The sequence below is a fragment of the Lemur catta genome, chromosome 1, assembly GCF_020740605.2.
Source record: "Lemur catta isolate mLemCat1 chromosome 1, mLemCat1.pri, whole genome shotgun sequence".
Classification (NCBI taxonomy): Eukaryota; Metazoa; Chordata; class Mammalia; order Primates; family Lemuridae; genus Lemur; species Lemur catta.
In genome coordinates, this window is record NC_059128.1 from 163,913,380 (window position 1) to 163,936,531 (window position 23,152).

The 23,152-nt window shown below is 36.0% G+C and overlaps 1 protein-coding gene across 2 annotated transcripts in view; it reads right to left on the reverse strand.

Moving 5' to 3' along the window:
• CAPN7 (calpain 7) overlaps positions 1-23,152 on the reverse strand; it is a 48,635-nt gene that overhangs the window by 8,644 nt on the left and 16,839 nt on the right. The window contains exons 7-15 of one of the 2 annotated variants that reach the window (XM_045538461.1): positions 20,989-21,115; positions 20,381-20,466; positions 19,046-19,139; positions 16,667-16,813; positions 15,350-15,456; positions 14,133-14,253; positions 1,535-1,679; positions 1,302-1,401; positions 863-998 (exon numbers count right to left, since the gene is read on the reverse strand). In XM_045538461.1, the coding sequence (XP_045394417.1) occupies positions 863-998; positions 1,302-1,401; positions 1,535-1,679; positions 14,133-14,253; positions 15,350-15,456; positions 16,667-16,813; positions 19,046-19,139; positions 20,381-20,466; positions 20,989-21,115 (1,063 nt within the window). The remainder of the gene's footprint in view (positions 1-862; positions 999-1,301; positions 1,402-1,534; positions 1,680-14,132; positions 14,254-15,349; positions 15,457-16,666; positions 16,814-19,045; positions 19,140-20,380; positions 20,467-20,988; positions 21,116-23,152) is intronic. The other variant, XM_045538470.1, reaches the window with a different exon arrangement.

The following is a 23,152-nucleotide window of genomic DNA, read 5'->3' on the forward strand; positions in this document are numbered from 1 at the left end:
CTCTTTATTTTACTTTTTTTTTTTTTTGAGACAGAGTCTCACTCTGTTGCCTAGGTTAGAGTGCCGTGGCGTCAGCCTAGCTCACAGCAATCTCCAAGTCCTGGGATCAGGCAATTCTACTGCCCTGGCCTCCGAGTAGCTGGGACTACAGGCATGCACCACCATGCCCGGCTAATTTTTTCTATATATTTTTAGTTGTCCAGTTAATTTCTGTTTTTCTTTTTTTTGTAGAGACAGTGTCTTGCTCTTGCTAAGGCTGGTCTCGAACTCCTGAGCTCAAATGATCCGCCCACCTCGGCCTCCCAGAGTGCTAGGATTACAGGCATGAGCTATCACGCCTGGCCAAAATGCTCTTTATTTAATGTTAAAAAAGGTCCTCTAATTTTAAGAGCAGTTTTTCCCAGATATTTATTGCTATAAAAACATTGTTTTTCTGAATTGTCATTTCAATAGATGACTAAACTTTATGAAGTAATACATTAAATAAGATTCTGAAACTATTGAGATTATGGTTAGCTTTTATAAAATCAAGACTAATGACTTAACATTTCCAAATTCCCTTCAGGATATTTTAATATTAAGTTCTAAAGTATATATACTCAATCCCCAAACTCTCACTAGAAAGGATAAACTCCCTCATATTTTTTCTTTAGAGACTACTTTTAAACAATATTTTAAGTATATGATTATAAAATATAAATTTTCCTGGAGGAAAATATTCATTTATCTGAGAAAACATTATTTTCACAGCACCTATATAAATTAAACAGGCTGGTGATCAAATCCCTTAAATGTTTCACAATGGTCTAACTGTATTAAAAAGAAATTTCTGCACAGGGTATCATTAGAAGGTTATCAGTACCTTGTCTGTTATGTGTCTACTAAGCAAAATCCAAACTGCAGCGCCCCCTTGTGGACACTGAACCTCCAGTTTGTACTGGGGGTTGTTGGCCAGGCTATAGGCGTCTTTCACAGGTCCTTGCTTAGCATCCCAAGTACTAAAAGATAAAGTCAACAAAGAAGGAGATGGTAATTAAATTTCTCATAGAGCTAAAATATAACACTAATTTTAAAAATGCTTTATTTCAACTACAGTTAAGCTATTAGATTTTTTTTGGTTTTGTTTTATTGTTCTTAAAATTTTTGGCATAACCAAGAAGAATAGAAATAAAACTATTGTAAGACAGTCACCTGCGGGCATTAGAAAAAGAGGGAATATCAGTCTTCCTAAATTAGCCATTACATTTTTAAAAGAAAAAAGTGGAGAACACTATAAAGCATGCTGAGATGCAAAAAGTTACCTGTGAATACATGTTGATTCTTTAAAAAGACCTGGATTCCAACTCAAATAAATCACATCATAATACTGGCAGAGATCATCCCAGGAAATCCAAAATATTCCTAAAAATTAATATTTTTGTTAATCTAAAAAAATACTTAATGATAAATGACTTAAATCAGTTAAATCCATTTCATCTTATTAAATCATTTTATTTGAAGACACATGGTATTAAAATTAAAAAGATTTACTTACCATTGTCTATTTTCTGAGCTGTTCGGGGATCAAAGTTTAAATACTTTTGCAACTCTGGAGTCCAGTTTTTTACATCATTTTCACTGTATCTTCCTTTCCAACGTAAATGACTCCAAGGGTTTTTCAATTGGATAAATCGCAGCCCCTGTTATCAAAAAGAGGAGAAAACATTAAGCTGCAAAAAAATTTTATTAGGTATACCATTCTCTTATTAGAGAGGATCAATTTTGAGTACTTATCAATTTTCTTCCCTTCAAATCAACTTGAAATTAATACTTTAACACTTTTCACCAGGTCATATGTCTGATTAAAAACTGTAAATGGCTATCTACTCCCCAGAGCTATGCTGTCCAACATAGTAGTCACTAACCACATATACTTAAATTAAAATTAAATAAAATTTAAAAGTCAGTTCCTTAGTCACACTAGCCACATTCAAAAAAATTTTTTATTTTTAACATGAACCACATTTCAAGTGTTCAATGATCATGTGTAGCTAATAGCTAATGCACTGGACAGCACAGATACAGAACGTTTCCATCATCACAGGAAGTTCTCTTAGTGCTGCCTTAGAGCAACAAGGATTCCCTGCCTTTTCAAAGCTCACTCTACTCTGGTCCCTCTTTAAAGCCCAGTACTCACACCCCATCTCTCTTTGGCTCTAATCTAGGCTTTCATAATCCCATAAAATCTGTATTCAATTTTGATTCCAAAAGCATTTGCTCATGCTGTTCCCTTTTCCTGGAAGGCCCTCTCTGATCCCTTTTAGCTATCCCTTCTTCTCTCAGTGAAGAATGAAGCACTGAAGAAAAGAGAAAGAACACAGACTTCAGTATGAGAATAAAATGGGACCAAATTCTAGCTCTCTGGGTGGGTCATTTACCCTCTCTGAGCATTTTTTTACTCATTGGTAAAATGAAGTTTATGACGTCTTCCTAGAAGACTGTTTTGAAGACTAAATAAAGTAACATAAGTATCTAGCATTTAACAATTTCCTTCTCCTTTTAATTACTACCACTCCTCTAAACTTTACAGTGCTAACCATCTGTGTTACATTAGTTTAAAACAAATAATATCCTATCTTATATTATTTTCTACTTGTACAAATGTAGAAGTCTTATCTCCTCAATGAGACCATAAACTCCTTGAAATGGTGATACTGTCATCTTTTTTCAGATTTTCCACTGAGTTTATGGAACAGAGTATTAAGGTTATGGTAAATGCTAGATAAATACTACATGTGTCTACAGAATTGATTACCTTGATTCAGAAAAATAAAAGAGCTGGTAAATCGAAAAAAATATTTGTCTCACTCCAACCAGTCAACTTAAGAAACTGTATACTTTCTCTAAGGATGTCATAAATCACCGCTGGGGGACATTTAAAAAAAGACGCATTCCCTTGCTATTATATTTTACATAGTGGCAAATTGTGGCCTGGAGTAGATGTGATTTCTGGACATAAGTAACAATCATTTCTTTCAAGCTATATTCCCTAGCAGCTTTATTAATACAATTTCTTTTCTCAATTTCTATTACACTTCAGGTGTCTCACCACACATCAGTCAATAGACATTTGGCTTTAATTCATTTCTTTTCATAAAATCTAGTTCTGCAAGAGCAGGGAATCGGCTGAATTTTAGGTCTCTACCATTTCCTAAAAGAGGAGCATAAAGGACAGGAAACTGCTGGTAGCTTTTCAGAGACACATCCCAAAGCATCAGTGACATTCAAGGACACTCAGACATGGCTGTACGTTTGGTTTGGATAAGTAGAGAACCAGCAGCTCAGAGGGCCCTAATAGGGAAAGAAATGCTAAAGAAATAATAAAAAAAAGAACCTGTTCTATGCTAACACATCCCATTTCTCAAGTTTCCAAGTAGACAGCAACAGAAAAGCCTTGGATAGGTTAAGCTATCTCATGATAAGACTTGTCTAGAATGAAGTCAGCAGCCGAAACTGGAGATGTACCTCCACAGTAAACTATTTATGGAACATCACCTCAAGGAGGAGACATAAAATAACCCAAAGGGAGGAACACTAAGACTAAAATGACAATTTCAGAAAATGCAAGCAGGTTAGAGGTAGTCAGACAAAAAGGATAACACTTTTATGTAAGTATTAATAAATATTAAGAAGAAAATCTTATTAAGTGAAGAAAGTCACAGATGATGTAAGACTGGGTATAATTTTAGTCTAAGATTCGGTCTATATGCAAAAAAGGTTTTAGAGATAAATGTTTGAATTAGATATGAAAATATTTTAAAATAGAAGTCAGAATTAAGTAAATGTCTCAAAATACGGAGAGCAAAAATAACCTAAATTCCTTAAACAGATACCCAAAAACAGAATACTGGAGGGGAAAGGATGCCCAACTAGACACAGGTAGCATGTGCCTCCTCCACAGAGAGGAACCAGGATAGTAAGCAGACTCTCACACTTTGAACAGATCATCTGGGAGGGAATACTAGGATTCACCAGGCAAGCAACAGGAAGCATCAAAAAAGTGGGTAAGGAAAAGGTTCAGGGCAACTTCTCAGGCCAGGGACTGGCTAACAGGAGAAGATCCTGGACGTGGGGAAACAGTAAGAGAGAAGCACCCAGGGCTCCACTCTCTGAGACAAGCTTTTATGGTCTTGGCTACAAAGAGAACCTCCTGACCCACGCAGGTCTCAAGCCTAACATAGGGAGCTGCTTGGAGACTGCACAGACATTGTTTCAGAAAGGGAACCCATGCAGAATCACACAGGCATCTGAGCTTAGAGCAGCTTGAGCCAGGGGCCATTCTGAGAGCCTTGATACTGGGCAACTGCAGGTGCGCCTACAGCAACCGTGCAGCACCAAGGAGTGATAGAGGAGCTCAGGTGCTTCCACAAAGCCCTGGGGAAGATTCCCAACACCCTGCTGTGAGCTGCTGTTGAGACTGAGATGTGAGCAGACAGCATTTTCCACAGTTTCTCACTCATGCTATTGCTGGGGTAGGATCCCAGCCTTTCTGGGTTGTAGGTCCAAAGTGCCATTTTGAGAGTTTGACCCTGGGCTAAGCCTGCCTGGGAAGGGCCCTGCCCTTTCTGGTCAGAGGCCCAGGGTGTCATTTTGGGAGTTTGAAGTCAGGCAGCACCCCACCTTCTGCTGAATTTGGGCTGCAGCCCTGCCCAGCTGAGGGACAGAGAAGCCCAAGCTCTCTTACATACACCTAGGACAATTCCCACTGCCCTACTATGGGCTACTGTGGAAATGAGTTGTAAGAGAAAGCACTTCACTCAGCATCTTGTTCACACTGTTTGCCTGGAAGGGGCCCCACCCTTGCTGGTCACAGGCCCAAGGTGCCAGCTTGGGAGTTTGAAGCTAGGCAGTGCTCCACCCTTGGACTGAGTTTGGGCTGATGTAGGGGCCCAAGCTCTCCTACTTACTCCTAGGAAAATTACCACAGCCCTGCTATGGGCTCCTGTGAGGCGGAGATGTAAGCGACAGCACTTGCCAGTTTCTTGCCCTTGCCACTTGCTTGAAAGGGACCTTGCTCTCTGTGATTGCAAACCTACACCTGGTGCCATTTTGAGAGTTTAACACTGGGCCACATCCCACCCTCAGGCCCAGTTCAAGGTGATGTGACTGCAGCTATCACTGGGCTGGGAAGAGAGAGAGGAGATCAAGCTCTCCTAAGCACACTTAGGACAACACTCTTGGCCCTGTTACAGGCAGTTGTGGGACTGGGGACTGCAGCTACCAGTAACATCAACACAGATCACATGGGTCCTAGTGGGTGGCTCAGCTCCACCCACTACTGCCACCTCCCACATCACACCAGCTGCTTAGGGGCACACACCTGGCCCTCTGCCTCAACTACTAGTTTCTAAGCAAGCCACCTAAAGGCCCAAGAACCGGCCCCTCAGGCCATACCAACATTGCTGCCAGCGTGAAGTTGCTCTGGCACCTAAAATCAGGCACACTCAGCCTACTGCTTCCATCACTAGGGCCCAAAGACTGGCTCAGCTGCTGTTCAAGTCCCCAGCAAAACTACACCATAGCCCCAACTAGTAACTGTTCCCTAAATCACCAAGGAAATCACAGATACTACTGACCCTGTATACTGCCTAAGAAATCAAAGATCTCCCTACTGCAGGCACCCAAATATCAAAGCCAAAGTGTCCTACTCAACCAACAACATATATACATCTTCAGGACAAAAATTCTTCTTTCAAAAGCAATTTCAAAAAACTGGAACAAGCAACTGCTACGTTAGATGTGCAGGTATCAACAGAAGGACACAGGAAACATGAAAAAGCAAGGAAATATGACACCACAACAGAGGCTGGGTGTGGTGGCTTACACCTATAATCCTAGCACTTGGGAGGCTGAGGTGGGAGGATCGCTTGAGGCCAGGAGTTTAAGACCACCCTGAGCAAGACCCCATCTCTACAAAAAATAGAAAAATTAGCTGGGTGTGATGGCATGCACCCACAGTCCCAGCTACTTGGGAGGCTGAGGGAAGAGAATCACTTGAGCCCAGAAGTTCAAGGTTGCAGTGAGCTATGATTGCAGTGAGCTATGATGAGGTCACTATATTCCAGCCCCAGTGACAGAGTGAGACCCTGTCTCAAAACAAAACAAAAACAAGAAATCCCCCCAAAACCAAAAGGCATAACAATTATCTAGCAATGGATCACAATCAAAAAGCATTCCTTGTAATGCCAGATAGAGAATCCCAAATAGTGATTCTACAGAAGCTCAATGAGACGGAAGAGAAATCTGAAAAACAATATAAAGAAATAAAAAAATTGAATTCAGGATATGAATGAGAAATTTACCAAGGAAACAGATATCATAAAAAAAAAAAAACAAATTCTGGAGCTGAAAAATTATTTGAAGGCAATACAAAACACATTCAAAAGCTTCAAGAATAGACTAGATTGAGCAGAAGCACAACTTGAAGACAGTTCTGATTTGTCTGACTGGATTACCTAATATAATCCAGTCAGAAAAAAAAAAGAATGAGCAAAGCATCTGAAACATCTGGGACTACATAAAGTGACTAAATTTATGGATTACTGCTTTTCCCTGGGGAGTGAGAAAGACCAAAAAGTTTAGAAAACCTATTTAAAGAAATAATTGAAGAAAACATCCCAGAACTACCAAGAGAGTTAGACATTCACATACAGGAGGCTCAACAATCCCCTGGCAAAAACACTGCAAAAAGGATGTCACCACAGTATAGTATAATCAGAATGATTAAAGTCAAAGTGAAAGAGAGAATTTTAAAATTAGCAAAAGTGTCCAGTCACCATTCAAGGAAATCCCATCAGATTAACGGTGGACCTCTCAGCAAACACCTTACAGGCCAGAAGAGAATGGGATGAAATTTTCAAAATGCTGAAAGAAAAAAACTGCCAGTCAAACTTTCACATCCTGACAGAATAAGCTTCATAAATGAAAAAAAAATAAAGTCTTTCCCAGACAAGCAAACCCTGAGAGAATTAGTCATCCCTAGTCTGACCCTACAGGAAATATTCAAATGGAAATGAAAGGTCAATATTCACAATCACAAAAACACACAAAAATATAAAACTCATAAGTCTTATAAAACAACCACACAATGGAAGAGGAGAAAGGAATTAAATGGCAACATGACAGAAGCTCAGCCAACCACAAAGACAAAAACACAGAGAAAAAGAAAAATAAAACAACTAAAAAATCAATATTAACCTTGAACATAACTGAATTAAATGCTCCACTTAAAAGATATAGATTGGCAGAATGGATTTAAAAACATGATCTAACTATATGCTGCTTACAAGAAACTCACCTTACCCAAAAGACAAATATAGATAGAAAGTAAAGGAGTAGAAAAAGGTATTCCATGCAAACAGAAACCAAAAGCAAAAAGGAGTACCTATACTTACATCAGATAAAAGACTTTAAATCAAAAACTTTTTAAAACAAACAAGGTCATAATATAATGATAAAGGGATCAATTCAGCAGGAGGATATAACAGTTCTAAATATATATGCACTAACCATGGAGCACCTAGATTCACAAAACAAACATTACCTGACCTAAAGAAAGAAACAGACAGCAACATAATAATAATAACGGGGGACTTCAACACCCCTCTCACAGCAGTAGACAGATCATTAAGACAAAAAAAAGTCAAAAAAGAAACACTGGACTTAAATTCAACTTTAGAATAAATGGACTTAACAGACATTTACAAAACATTCCACCCCAAAACTACAGAACGTACATTCTTTTCATAAGCACATGGAACATTCTCTAGGATAGATCACATTTCAGGCCACAAAATAAGTCTTAACAAATTAAAAAAAAAATCAAAATCGTATCAAGTATCTTCTCAGACCACAGTGGAATAAAGCCACGAGTCAGTATGAAGAGGAACTTCAGAAACTATACAAACACATGGAAATTAAACAACATGCTCTGGAACGATCACTAGGTCAATAAAGAAATAAAGATAGAAATTTAAAAATTTTTTGAAATGAAGGAAAATGAAAACATTACATACCAAAACCTGTGGGACACAGCAAAAGCAGTGCTAAGAGGGAAATTTATAGCATTAAATGCCTACATCATAAAGGTAGAAATGGCTGGGCATAGTGGCTCACACCTGTAATCTTAGCACTTTGGGAGACCAAGGCAGGAGGATTGCTTGAGGCCAGGAATTTCAAGACCAGCCTGAGCAACATTACGAGACCCTGTCTCTACAAAAAATAATAAAATTTAGCCAGGCGTGGTGGCCTACACCTGCAGTCTCAGCTACTTGGGTGGCTAAGGCTGTAGGACTGCTTGAGTCCAGGAGTCTGAGGTTGCAGTAAGCTATGATGACATCACTGCACTCTAGCCTGGGCAATAGAGTGAGACTCTGTCTTCAAACAAACAAACAAATAAAAAAAAAAAAAAAAGAAAAGTAGAAAAGATCACAAATTAATAACCTAACATTGTACCTCAAAGAACCAGAAATATAAGAGCACACCAACACAGAGTTAGAAGAAAATTAACAAAGATCAGAGCAGAACTAAATGAAACAGACCAAAGAAATACTACAAAGGATCAACAAAATGAAAAGTTAGTTCTTTGAAAAGATAAACGAAATTGATAAACCACCAACTAGAATAACCAAGGAAAGAAGAGGGTGAAGATCCAAATAAACACAATCCGAAATGAAAAAGGAAGCATTATCAACTGACACCATGCAAATACAAAAGATCATCAGAGACTATTATGAATAACTATATGCTCACAAACTAGAAAACCTAGAGGAAATGGATGAATTTCTGAAAACATAACAACCTCCTGAACTTTAACCAGGAAGAAACAGAACTTTTGAACAGACCAATAATGAGTAGCCAGATTGAATCAGTAATAAAAAATCTCCCCAAAAGTCCAGGTTAAGATGGATTCCCAGCTGCCAAATTCTACCAGACATACAAAGAACTGGTGCCAATCCTGCTGAAACTGTTCCAAAAGATTGAGAAGGAGGGAATCCTCCCTAACTCATTCTACAAAGCCAGTATCACCCTGATACCAAAGCAAAAGGTGCAACAACAACAACAACAAAACAAAACCACAGAGCAGTATCTCTGATGAACAAAGATGCAAAAATCTTCAACAAAATACCAGCAAACAGAATGCAACGGCATATCAAAGGATAATTCACCACAATCAAGTGAATTTTATCCCAGGGATGCAAGGATTGTTCAACATACACAAGTTGATCAATGTCATTCAACACGTAAATAGAATTTTAAAAAAACCATATAATCATCTCAATACTGAAAAAGTACTTGATAAAATCCAGCATGCCCCTTTCATGATAAAAATCCTCAGAAAACTCGGCACAGAAGGGACATACCGCAGAATAATAATAAAAGCCATATATGACAAGCCTACAGCCAACATCATACTGAATGGGTAAAAGTTGAAAGCATTCCCCCCGAGAATGGAAACAAGACAAGGACGCCCACTTTCGCCATTTCTATTCAACATAGTACTGGAAGTCCTAGCCAGAGCAATCAGGCAACAGAAAGAAATAAAGGGCACCATAAATGGAAAAGAGGAAGTCAAATTATCTGTTTGCTGATGACTTATAACAAGAAAACCCTAAAGACTCCGCCACAAAACTCCTAGATTTGATAAATGAATTCAGCAAAGTGTCAGGATATAAAATCAATGTATAAAAACCAATAGCATTTCTAGATACCACCAACAACCAAGCTGAGAACCAAATTAAAAACTAAATCCCATTTGGAATAGCTGCAAAAAATAGTAATAAAATAAAATAAAATACCTAGGAATAGAGTTAACCAAGGAGGTGAAATATCTCTCTACAAGGAGAACTACAAATTACCAATAAAAGAAATCACAAATGACACAAACAGAAGGAAAAATATCCCATGCTCATGGATTGGAAGCATCAATATTTTTCTTTTTAAATTTTTTTATAGGCCGGGCGCGGTGGCTCACGCCTGTAATCCTAGCACTCTGGGAGGCCGAGGTGGGTGGATCGCTCAAGGTCAGGAGTTCGAGACCAGCCTGAGCAAGAGCGAGACCCCATCTCTACTAAAAATAGAAAGAAATTATCTGGATAACTAAAAATATATATAGAAAAAATTAGCCGGGCGTGGTGGCGCATGCCTGTAGTCCCAGCTACTCGGGAGGCTGAGGCAGAAGGATCGCTTAAGCCCAGGAGTTTGAGGTTGCTGTGAGCTAGGCTGATGCCACGGCACTCACTCTAGCCTGGGCAACAGCGTGAGACTCTGTCTCAAAAAAAAAAAAAAAAAATTTTTTATAATCCTAGGTCTTTTGCAGGAAGAATCAATATTGTTAAAATGACCATACTGCCCAATGCAATCTACAGATTCAGTGCAATTCCTATCAAAATATCAACATCATTTTTCACAGAATTAGAAAAACAAATGTAAAATTCATATGTAACCAAAAAAAAAACCTTCATAGCCAAAGCAATCCGAAACAAAAACAACAAAGCTGGAGAGGCAGCACATTGCCTGACTTCAAATTATAATACAAGGCTATAATAATCAAAACAGTGTGCTACTGGTATAAAAATAGACACACAGGCCAGGTGCAGTGGCTCATGCCTGTAATCCTAGCACTCTGGGAGGCCGAAGCAGGTGGATCGTTTGAGCTCAGGAGTTCGAGACCAGCCTGAGCAAGAGCGAGACCCCGTCTCTACTAAAAATAGAAATTATATGGACAACTAAAAATATATATAGAAAAATTAGCCGGGCATGATGGCACATGCCTGTAATCCCAGCTACTCAGGAGGCTAAGGCAGGAGGATTGCTTGAGCCCAGGAGTTTGAGGTTGCTGTGAGCTAGGCTGACGCCACAGCATTCTAGCCTGGGCAACAGAGTAAGACTCTGTCTCAAAAAAAAAAAAAAAAAAAAAAGACACACAGAAGAAAGGATGCACACACTTGCAGCCAACTGATCTCTGACAAAATCAACAAGAACATACACTGGGGAAAGAACATCCTTTCCAATAAATGGTGCTGGCAAAACTGGATAGCCATATACAGAAGAATGAAACTGGATTCCTATCTCTTACCATATGAAAAAATTAACTCAAGATGGATTAAAGACTTACAAGATCTGAAACAATAAAAATCTTACAAGAAAACCCAGGAAAAACTCTTCTGGACACTGAAGGCAAAGAATCTATGACTAAGACCCCAAAAGCAAATGTAAGAAAAACAACAACAGACAAATGGGACTTAATTAAACTGAAAAGTTTCTGTACAGCAAAAGAAATAATCAAAAGAGTAAACAGACAACCTATAGAATGGGTGAAAATATTTGCAAACTATGAGTTGACAAAAGACTAATATCCAGAATCAACAAGAAAAAAGCAAGCCCCTTGAAAAGTGGGCAAATGACATAAACAGGTATTTTCAAAAGAAGGTATATAAATGGCCAATAAACATGAAAAATGTGTGTGCTTGTGTCTTAGTTTTTAACAAAAAAGTTTAAAATCTAAAAAAAAATTTTTAAATAGAAAAAAACTTATACAATAAGGATATAAAGAAAATATTTTGTACAGTTCTACAATGTGTTTGTGTTTTCAGCTAGGTGTTATTACAAAAGAATCAAAAAGTTAAAAAAATATTAAAAAATTACAGTAAGCTAAGATGAATTTATTTTTGAAGAAAATTTTTTTTATAAATTTAGGGTAGCCTAAGTATACAGTACTTATTTATAAAGTCTACAGTAACGTCCTTAGCCTTCGCATTCACTCACCACTCACTCACTGACTTACCCAGAGCAACTTCCAAGCCTGCAAGCTCCACTCATGATAAGTGCCCTATACAGGTATAGCATTTTTATATTTTACACCACATTTTTACTCTATCTTTTCTATGTTTAGATAACAAATACCACTGTGTTACAATTGCCTACAGTATTCAGTACAGTAACATGATGTACAGATTTGTATCCTAGAAGCAATGTTATACCATAGAGCTTAGGTGTGTAGTAGCCTATGCCATTTAGGTTTTTGTAAGTATACTCTATGATGTTCACACAATGAAATCACCTAAAGATGCATTTCTCAGAATGTATCCCTGTCATTAAGCAATGCATGACTGTAAATCCACGTGCCACATAAGAAAACCAGTCTAATTAACACAGAGTGGTACTCAGTTATTGTTGACTGATCTCTACTTCTTTCTATTGTTTCTATTACTAAGGAAGAGTCTTTAATAATCTTTGTCTTTTATAATCCATAGAACCAATCCATTTTTCAGTTAAAAATAACTGACAACAACCTAAGATGTAATGAAGTAAAATATTCTATTAGGTTATGAATTATAGAATGTCTGATTTCCTGAAGTACTAGGTTTGACAGTTATTATCTATGACATTTCACTTTGATACTTCTCGTTTTATTTATTCTGAAGGTATATCTTCATTCTTTCAAATGCACATTTTGGCTTGTGATTATCTTTCAAATATATTTTTTAGAGTAATTTTTGCAAAACCATGGATAAGTAAAAAATTCGTGTTACTTTTTAATATGATTCTGTCGTGGAACCAATGCAGTGCAGATAGCTCAAAATATCAACGAAGTATTTGGGAAGTATGTGGCTAATGAACCCACAGTATGTCGATGGTTTGAGAAGTTCTGTTCTGGTGATTTTAATCTTGAAAATGAGCCATGCAGGTGACCTGAGACCAAGGTGGATAATGATGAGCTCAAAGTTGTAGTGGAAGCAAATCCACCTCAACCTACACATGAATTAGCAGCAAGGTTTGACATTATTATTCCAACAAAATTGGACCATTTGAAACAAACTGGCAAGGTAAAGAAGCTGGATAGATGGGCTCTGCATGAATTAAATGAACATCAGAAGAGAAATTGTCTTAAAGGTTGCCTTTCTTTGCTGTCATGACATAAAGGTGAACCATTTCTACACTGTATTGTTATGTATGATGAAAAATGGATTCTTTTTGACAATCCCAAGTGTTCAGCACAACAGCTGGATAAAGATGAAGTGCCAAAACACAGTCTAAAACCAAATATTCATCCAAAAAGCTAATGGTGTCTGCTTGGTGGTCCAGCACTGGTATTTTCCACTACAGTTTCATGAGACCTGGTCCACTGATTACAGCAGATGTCTACTGCAACCTATTGGACGAAATGATGAGGATGCTTGCAACTAAGCAGCCAAAATTGGTCAATAGAGACAGGCCAATCCTTTTGCAAGACCACATATGTCAAAAAACAATGCTGCCCAAAATACAGAAGCTGGACTTGGGAATTGTCATCCGCTTGCACCAACTGACTACCACTTCTTCCAGGCTTTGGATCACTTCTTGCAAGGAAAAATATTCCATTCTCAACAAGCTGTGGAAAATGGCTTTCACGATTTCATTGCCAGTTGCTCTTCAGGCTTTGCTGCTGGCATAAGCAAGCTACCATTAAGATGGCCAAATTGTGTCAACAGTTTAGGCACATATTTTGATTAATTGTACTGCTTCTTGTTAGAGATATAATCAACTAAACTTCTGATTAGAAATCGGACATTTCATATTTAATGACCTAATAACACCTGAGCCCACATATTGCAGAGAAAGGGTCTGAAAGGCCTGATAGCATGCAAGGGCTTAAAGGAAGAGAAATACTTGCTCACACAAACCCAACAATTGGCACAAGTCTTATATCTAGCTACTTTCCTATATTTCTCCCTTTCACAAATATTACTCTGTGTCTACTATGCTCTAGACCTTAACACTGTGTGACTGATCTCAATACTAACATGTAGCCTGGAACCTTGAGGGCTGTGTATTCACCTCAAAACTGCAACTTTTATAGAAAAGAAAAAGAGGTGAACAGCATTTCCGTTCTGTAATAAATATCTGTGCAATCACTATGATTTCATTTCCCACCTTTTAAGTTCATAATCTCCAACAGTAGAGGGTCAAGTTGTTTAATGCAATAGGTAGACGGTTTAAAAACTCCACCTAAACCTTGATTTGTCAGTATTTAAAAGTCTGATAAATCATTTAGAATCCTTGCAATGTCTTATCAAACAAGAGAAATAAGAGAAAAAGATTTGAGGCAAAACCTTGAACTCTCTAATATCCAAAACAGCATATGCATGTGTGGGAACCAAACCCCACTTCTCGCCTTCAGCTTCGGTCATCATTCCGGTTGATGCAGTGATAAGGACATCCCCTTTGTGAAATCTGGAATAACCCCAAAAGACAACTAATTAAAGGAAAACACATTTTTAATCTCAGATCATACCATCTTACCTTTTAGTCTAATCATGTACATGAAAATTTCCATAAATCTAAATTTTTTTCTAAAATGGGCTATTCCTAAGATCCCTGAAGAGCTTTCAACAAGAAGCACATTTCTGCTGGGTGCGGTGGCTCACACCTGTAATCTTAGTAGTTTGGGAAGCTTAGGCAGGAGGACTGCACAAGGCCAGGATTTTGAGACTAGCCTAGGCAACATAGTGAGATCCCCATCTCTACAAAAAATAAAAAAAAATTGTGGAGATGTGGTGATGTGTGCCTGTAACCCTAGCTACTTGGGAGTCTGAGGCAGGAAGATCCCTTAAGCCCAAGAATTGGAGGTTACAATGAGCTATGACCGCACTCCAGAATGGGTAACAAAGCAAGACCTGTCTCAAAAAAAAAATAAAGTAAAAAAAAAAAAAAGTACATTTCTAAGTCACAGCATATCAGATAAATTATCACATTCCCTGTTTCTTTTTTTTTTTTTCCCCAGTTTTAGACTATTTAATTCTCAGGTAGAAACCTATCAACGAAGGAAAGCAAATGCTAAATTTTCACATGGATTGATTACAAATAAGGATAAAGACATGAAATACCAAATGCATTTCCCAAAAAAGAAACATCATTTTATGTGGCAAATCACTGAGCTTTTTAGTTTTGCTACTGAATGTGTATATTATTTAAACAATTTTCCAGTCCCTATATATGGATTATCCATTTAAGGCTTAAATTCTGAGACTTCTCTTTTCCCACCTTCCCTCAAATTGGTAAATAATTAGTAAGTATGAAATACTTTTTTCATTTTATGTCTTCCAGATTTAAATATTTTGGATTATCTACAATTTGGATTAACTGTAACCATCAATGGGGATAACTGAGGACTGACTGTAGCAAGTACACAAAGTGAATTCTATTTTAAAAACAACTGCCCTAGTAACAACTAGAAATGACAGCTTCTGCAATCTCTGTTCTAAATAAGGCATGATGTTTTCAAACGGCCTCTTTTACCATAAAAGAAAAAAAAGGAAGAAGTGTTTACCTTTGATAAAGCATTCTGAAAGAATTATCCTTACTGAAAGTTTGGCTATCTGAATGCATAGCAATCCTTTCTGGTATCCATCCAGTCAGTGCATGAAGATCAATATTCTGCAGCACAAACACATCAGGACTGTCAACATCATATTTAAGATCGTAAATAAATCCCCAGGGTAGCTATTAAATCTCACTGATTTGGTACAATGATTTTGGTAGGAATAAATCAGAAGGTAGTTGTTTTCAGTCAGTAATAAATTTCTTCTTTAACTCGAATTCCTAACTGGATTTAAACACATACACGTTTTTTCTTTACAACCTTCGCTACTCTTTCCAAATACAAGAGAACTGCTTTACCGGTGAATATGATGAGAACTCAAAATGTATAACAAAAAAAACTGCTTTGATAATGACAGTCACTCACCATTTAGTGCGCTCTTATAATATAATAGTCACTTCTAATATTTCACATACATTCCCATTCTTTCTAATCTATACTGGGTAAATTAACAAGCAATGGATTACAAAGCTAAACTAAAAGTATTTGAAGGATACAGCAACTGAAAGTGCAGGCTGGCAAGAAAGAAACTATAACAGGATACTTACATTTAACAGAGTTAAATACATCCTATTGCATTTAACCATGACGTACAGATTCTTTGCCTAGCATTATTAAGAACCTGAAGCCTGAAGGAGGCCTGGTATTAGGCAGAAAAACTAATCAGTTAAGAATGATGGGTAATTTGCATACATTACTTCATGTTTACAACTCTGAGAGATGAATATTATCCATATACTACAGATGTGCAAAGAGGCTAAAAAAGGTTAAATACCTTTTCTAACAGGCTAGTTAGTGTCAAAATTTAAAGTCATGCCAATCTGACAAATATCTGGCTTAAGTCTACTAGTTTACCTTATGTAACTAAAGGACATTGACACACATCTCAATTTTACAGGTTACATTGTGTTAAGGTTGAGGAAAATAACTCCTTAAATCTGGATTTAGAAATTAAAATATACCTAAGGATGAAAATATGACATATCCATTTGATCTGAATAGGCTGCTCTGGAAACGTATACTGTATTTAATTGGTTCTGCATCCCAACATAACTCGAGATTGACATTTTAGGCTTTCCTGGATATGGAATTATACAATGTACTATCCTAACACAAGAAAATATGTATTCCCATAATAAGGGATCAACATTTTTCAGGAGTTAATAACCTGTTTTTTCTACAAGTAAAAACAACATAAAGAATTTTTCAAATTTAAAACAGTCATATTAAATAGTATAAGTCTGGATCATCCTATCTATTACTTACTGAGTTGGATCCTGGGAAATCATATCCTCCCATGACTTTCATGTATGCTTTTTCTATGAGAGAAACCCATAATTCACTTTTGTTGTTGGAATAAGAACAAAGCAATTCTCCCTTATGATCAACAGGTAACTGGTCATCGATTATTACCTGGAGAAAGAGAACATAAAGGTGGCATAAAATATCTTAAAATCCTTTCTATCAAGGAAAAACAATACCTTTCATACTGATAAAATAAAAAGCACAGTATGCCTATTATTAAGGTAATGACAATTTCATGTTTTCAGAATCAGATCAATTATAAAATATTGATTATTTTAATATGATGTCTTTAATCTTACAAGCTAATCTCACTGTTAGGTGATAAGCTTGAACCAATTGGTTAAATGTTATTTAACTACCACCAAAATAACAGGTTGGGCATCGCAAACCGTAAAAATCCAAAATTCAAAATGCTCCAAAATCCAAAACTTCTTGAGAGCCAAGATGATAGTCAAAGGAAATGTTTACTGGAACATTCTGGATCTTTGAATTAGGGATGCTCAACCTGCATGTATTCTGCAAATATTAAAAAATCCAGAACACTTATGGTCCCAAGCATTTTGGATAAAGAATACTCAACATGTATGAGAGATTCTATAGTAGAAATGCATATTATATTTAAAATAATTACAAAAGGATCTCACTATTAAGGTAAATAAGAATATTATTTTCTGTCATTTTAAGCCAAACCTGTAAAAAAGATTCATGTATAGTTGTAAAAGTAGAAAACTATGGCTAACAATATATTTAAATAATAGAGGAAATAATCACCACAAAGATATAGTTTCTAATTCATATTAAAAAGTGATTTGGGAGATATGGGATTAAGAATTTTGGAGGCCAGGTGTGGTGGTTCACACCTATAATCCTGGTACACTGGGAGGCCGATGCAGAAGGATTGCTTGAGGTCAGGAGTTCGAGACCAACCTGAGCAAGAGCAAGACCCTGTCTCTATAAAAAACAGAAAAATTAGCTGAGTGTGGTGGCATGTGCCTGCAGTCCCAGCTACTTGGGAGGCTGAGGCAGGAGGATCACTTGAGCCCAGGAGTTTGAGGTTGCAGTGAGCTACGATGACGCCACTGCACTCTACACCTGGTGACAGAGCGACACCCTGTCTCAAAAACAAAAAAAGAATTTTGATGTAACACTAATAGGAAGATTATGCAACTGCGTTTTAAGATTCTTTAAATAAGGTTAAGAACTAGAGTTCATTATAGAGTACACTTGCATAAAAAAAAAAAAACAATTATAGTTCAGAAAAAAAATCCTCAATAATTTTGTTTAGTCTTTAAGTAATCAGCTTAAATACTCCAAGGGCATTCCAGACAAGGCCATCAGCACACCAGGAAACTTGTTAGAAATGCAAATTCTGTCCCATCCCAGACCTACCAAATCAGAAACTCTGGGCATGAGGCCCAGCAATCTGTTTTATTTCTATACACACTAAAATTTGAGTACAGTCGTCCCTTGGTATACAGGGTATTGGTTCCAGAACCCTCAACATACGAAAATCTGAGCATACTCAAGTCCCGTAGTTGGCCCTGTGAAACCTGTACACATATGAAAAGTCGGCCCTCCCTATACATGAGTTTCACATCCTGTGAACTGAGGTTGGTTGAAAAAAAAAATCCATGTGTATGAGTGGACCCGCGCAGTTTAAACTTGTGTTGTTCAAGGGTCAACTGTACTATTGAGCTATAGAGCAATGATTTTCAGACTGCAATCACCAGGGGAGCTCTTTAAAATGCAGATTCTGATTCAGTAGGTCTGGGGTGAGGCATGAAATTCTGCAATTCTAACAAGCTCCTGGGTGATGCTGACATTGATATATGGATCTGGGGGTAGACAGGTGCCAGAGAATCCTAATAACACAAGGGCCTCATAACATTTCAGAATCCTTAAAGAAATTAAAGTAGTATAACTTAAAATTATGCATATATTTTGCAAAGGAAATAATTTTATAGGCTTCTTACATCTCAAGTTATGACTACATATAAATTCTTCTGACCTAACAGATTTAGTTTCTCTGATTTCCATTTAATCAAAAAAGGTAACTAAGAATTTTCAGATTAAAATTTATTTTAAGCATTAATAATCCTAGTTCAATGTTACTTATTAAAACTTTGTATAAATTTTCTCAAAATCATGTTAAAAACTTTATACTTGTCATATTTTTAATCTACAACGCTACTGACAGTAATATATATTACAGACTCAAATTCAACTAAACTGACTTTAAAAATGTTGACATAGATAACATTTCTTAATGATTCCACTCAAGAGTCAAAAGTGGGGAAGGCAGAGAGAGAAGGGGTGGGGGTGGAAAGAGACATTATTCACCTTTCTTGGGACACCATTGAGGTGAAGTTTTACCATATATTTTCCACATGGATTGTACTCTGGTTCACCATCCTTATTCTGAGGGTAAATTATGCTTTTGTAAGGAAGATAAACATTGAAATACTGACATTAGTATTCAATATCAACTACTATACAGGATATTTCGTTTAGACATATGCTACTGTCTTGGCAATTTCTAAAAATAAGCAGAATATTTTCCTTTAATAGGCCTAGAGAAAGAATTTCATCCCAGTCTGTGATTTACTATAAATAAATACAGAAGTACCTTCTCTTAGGGCATAAATTTCACAATATTCTCAAAAGTGCTCAATTTTAATTACACGCTTTAATAAATCATTAAGTGGATATATTTTAAGCCAGTTAAAATAATCTTTTACCACTGGCCACAAGAAGTAAAGAGAAGACCACTTCAACTAACCACAACTAAGGCAACTAGGTGCAACTCTGAAATAAGATTACATAAAATTATATAAGATACTTGTAACAACTATCAGTATCAATTTTCTTTTAAATAAATTTAGACCAAATCAAACATATTGCAAATTATTTACTTATATGGCAAAGAGCTGAAACTAAGGACTGTATCTAATTCACCTTTGTACTGTCAAAGGAGTTAACACAAAAGCCACTCAGGAAAAGTTGAGCAAAAAAATTACAGTGCTTAATAATTTTTACAATGAATGATTTTAAGCTGCTATATCTCTTAAAAACTAAAAGTATCTCAGAAACATTTCAGTACATTCTAAAGCAGTTCCAGCCAACAGAAATATGTAGTTTTATATTTTCCAGTAGCCACACTAAAAGTTAAAGAAAACTGTAAAACCAATTTTAATAATTTAATTTAATCCAATATATCCAAAATATTATGGTTTCAACATATAACCAATACAAAAAAAATGAGATAGTCTGTAATTTTACATTCTTTTGGTGCTAAATTTTCAAAATCTCATGTACGTTTTACAGTTGTAGCCCAACTCAATTTAGAATAACCCACTTCAAGTGCTCAACAGCCACACATGGCTAGTGGCTACCTTATTATATATACAAAGTATTATCAATATGACATGATTTTACTTTGACCAATTTCAAAACATATTAATTACATGCACTAACTACATGTGCATATATGTTCTTAGACTGTTTTAGCATATTTTTTCACATTCACAAATCATCAGCTTAACCTCTACAGAAGGGTCATAATATTCTGAGTGATATGCCCTCTCCACTTTCTACACAGATAAAGCCTAAGTTTTTAATTTCTAGTTAAGAGACAATTACATGAAAAGACTTAAAGGGAGAAATATGAAATTTTACCTGGTAATCAACTTCTTATTAAATCGTCTTTCATAAGCTGCACTAATAGCCAATGATGCCACAAAGGAACAATCCGATACTATTGTCTATTAATAAGAATAATTTATTAACATTAACATATTCATTCATTCACTTTCAACACTATCACAGTATTTAAGCATTGCATCAAACACCTGACTTTGTATACTAAGTATCTTCTTGACTGTCATTTGAGTAGGAAAATAACAGAAATGCCATACTGCTGACTCATATTTTATTTACACAAATCCTAGAAAAATTGAATAATGTATTTCAATGAAGTTAATTTAGAATTAAATATTTAAATATTTTTCTTTTATATCCCTTATCAAAGGTGAAATTCAGATTCCCAAGTTTATCATCTACAAGCACATAAAGATAAATGGGGTCTACATAAAAATCTATAATTCTCAAAAGTTATTCATATTTATATTATTTCAGTATGCTTCAAACTGTGCAGAGTGAATACTTTTTCCAATTATAGTCATGCATCTGAATACATAATAAAAATCTAAGAAAAAACCCAATCTATATTCAAATTACTTTAAAATGCTAACTTTCATATAAAATTATAAAAAATAAATGTTTACCTGCTTTATGCTAAAACTAGACACAGTATATATCATTGTAGGATTGTTGGTGAGGTCTTCTGGTCGTACCCATTTGGAAAATGTAGTTTTTTGTTTAGGTGATAACGGTAGCTTGCCCAATCTATCACTGAAGTAATAATAAAAATTAAAACAATAATAAAATTAATCTTAAATGATGACAAAGTCAAAATTGAATTGCTTAGAGATTTTTTTTTTTTGGTATAGTGATCATAGCTATAATATGTTATCCTAAAATAACCCACCAAATATGGCTCTTTACCCTTAACCTTAAATCCAGTCAACCTGATCATTTTCTCCAACTAAAAGATATACATAAATAATTGAAAACAGAAGAACAATCTAAATTCATTCTATTTATATTTTCTTTCTTTCTTTCTTTTTTTTGAGACAGAGTCTCACTCTGTTGCCCTGGCTAGAGTGCTGTGGCGTCAGCCTAGCTCACAGCAACCTCAAACTCCTGGGCTCAAGCAATCCTTCTGCCTCAGCCTCCCGAGTAGCTGGGACTACAGGCATGCGCCACCATGCCCGGCTAATTTTTCTATATATATTTTTAGTTGTCCATATAATTTCTTTCTATTTTTAGTAGAGACGGGGTCTCACTCTTGCTCAGGCTGGTCTCGAACTCCTGACCTCGAGCAATCCACCCGCCTTGGCCTCCCAGGGTGCTAAGATTATAGGCGTGAGCCAACGCACCTGGCCTTATTTATATTTTCTTTAATAAATTAAAAGATTAATTTAGCATAGTTATGTTGAAGAAATTCATGAAAATGGGGCATTAACAATAGTACGAGCTGATTCATTCAAAAGGACCTAAGAAGCTATGTTGGCTCTTAACAAACTCCTCTCTACAACGCTAATAATGAGTAGCTAATTTACTAAATACTAACCATGTGCCAGGCATCATGCTAAAGTGCTTTACACACATTATCCATTTAGTCCTCAAAACAACTCTATTAACAACAAATATTTTTAGAAAACGCTTAAAGTGATTAAGTAACTTACCAAGGTCATACAGCTAAAAAGCAGCAGAACTGCCATTTGAATCCAGGTTTCCGATGCCAAACCCACCATTCTCATCCATTACCCTCTACCCACTGTGTGTTGTAATATTTCTCAAAAATTGATGTATAGCACCAAATAAACATCTACCTTTCTCCAAACCTTTTCTAGAGTAAGGGCAACAAATCTTTGGATTTCAAAAGATTTTTGGATAATATAAGGTATATGATACACAGACTAAAACAAATATAACCATCTTTTTTCAAAGAATGCTGATAGATATTAGGAGAAAGGGATTCTGTAGTCAGGTGATCTGCAAACTCTTGGATAAAGTATTGGTTTTTTTTTCACTACAGGACACCTCTAGACTTTTAATAAGCCAATATTATTATAAATCTCTTAAAGTAGAATATAGCATACAAAACTTCTTTAATCGTCTTCCGGAACCACTAGTGTTCCAGGTAAAATTTGGTACTGTAAATAGAAAGTGAACTGACTGAATTTAGAAAAGTTTAAGCACAACTAACAAAATTTTAAGGGCAAAAATTAAGGCTCATTATAATCTAATTACTTAGTATTAACCTGCCATATAACCATAATAAAGAGTAAATTCAAGATTTCATAATATCTGTTCTCTTAAGTCACCACTAAATCACCAAATCCAATGTTTTTTCTTAGAACTTTAAAGATTAAAAATATTTATAAACATAATTTTTATTCAATAATGCTTATTTTATGATTTTAAAATGATACATGACCAGAATAGAAAAAAATTTAAAAAATCATTCAATACATATAGGCAAAGATAACCACTTATAAATTATGGAGCCCTTTTGTGTTAATCTATTACCTCAGTTTAAAAATGTTTACTGTTACTCTATTACTGATTATTCTCAGTATAATCTAGAAAGAAAGAAAAAATCTTGCCACTTGGAGTAATTTTAGTATTTATTCTTGATTTTTTTTCTAAATTAAATTAATGCAGTATGTATTTACTGAGTACCTGCAACTTGCCAGATGTTGTGCTAGGAACTGGGTTGCAACTTAGTTAAAATAGATATGGTCTCTGTCCTTCTAAGGCTTATAATCCAGAGTGGAAGACACTAAGCAAGTTACCGTTAAGAAAAAAAAGAAATTTCCTACT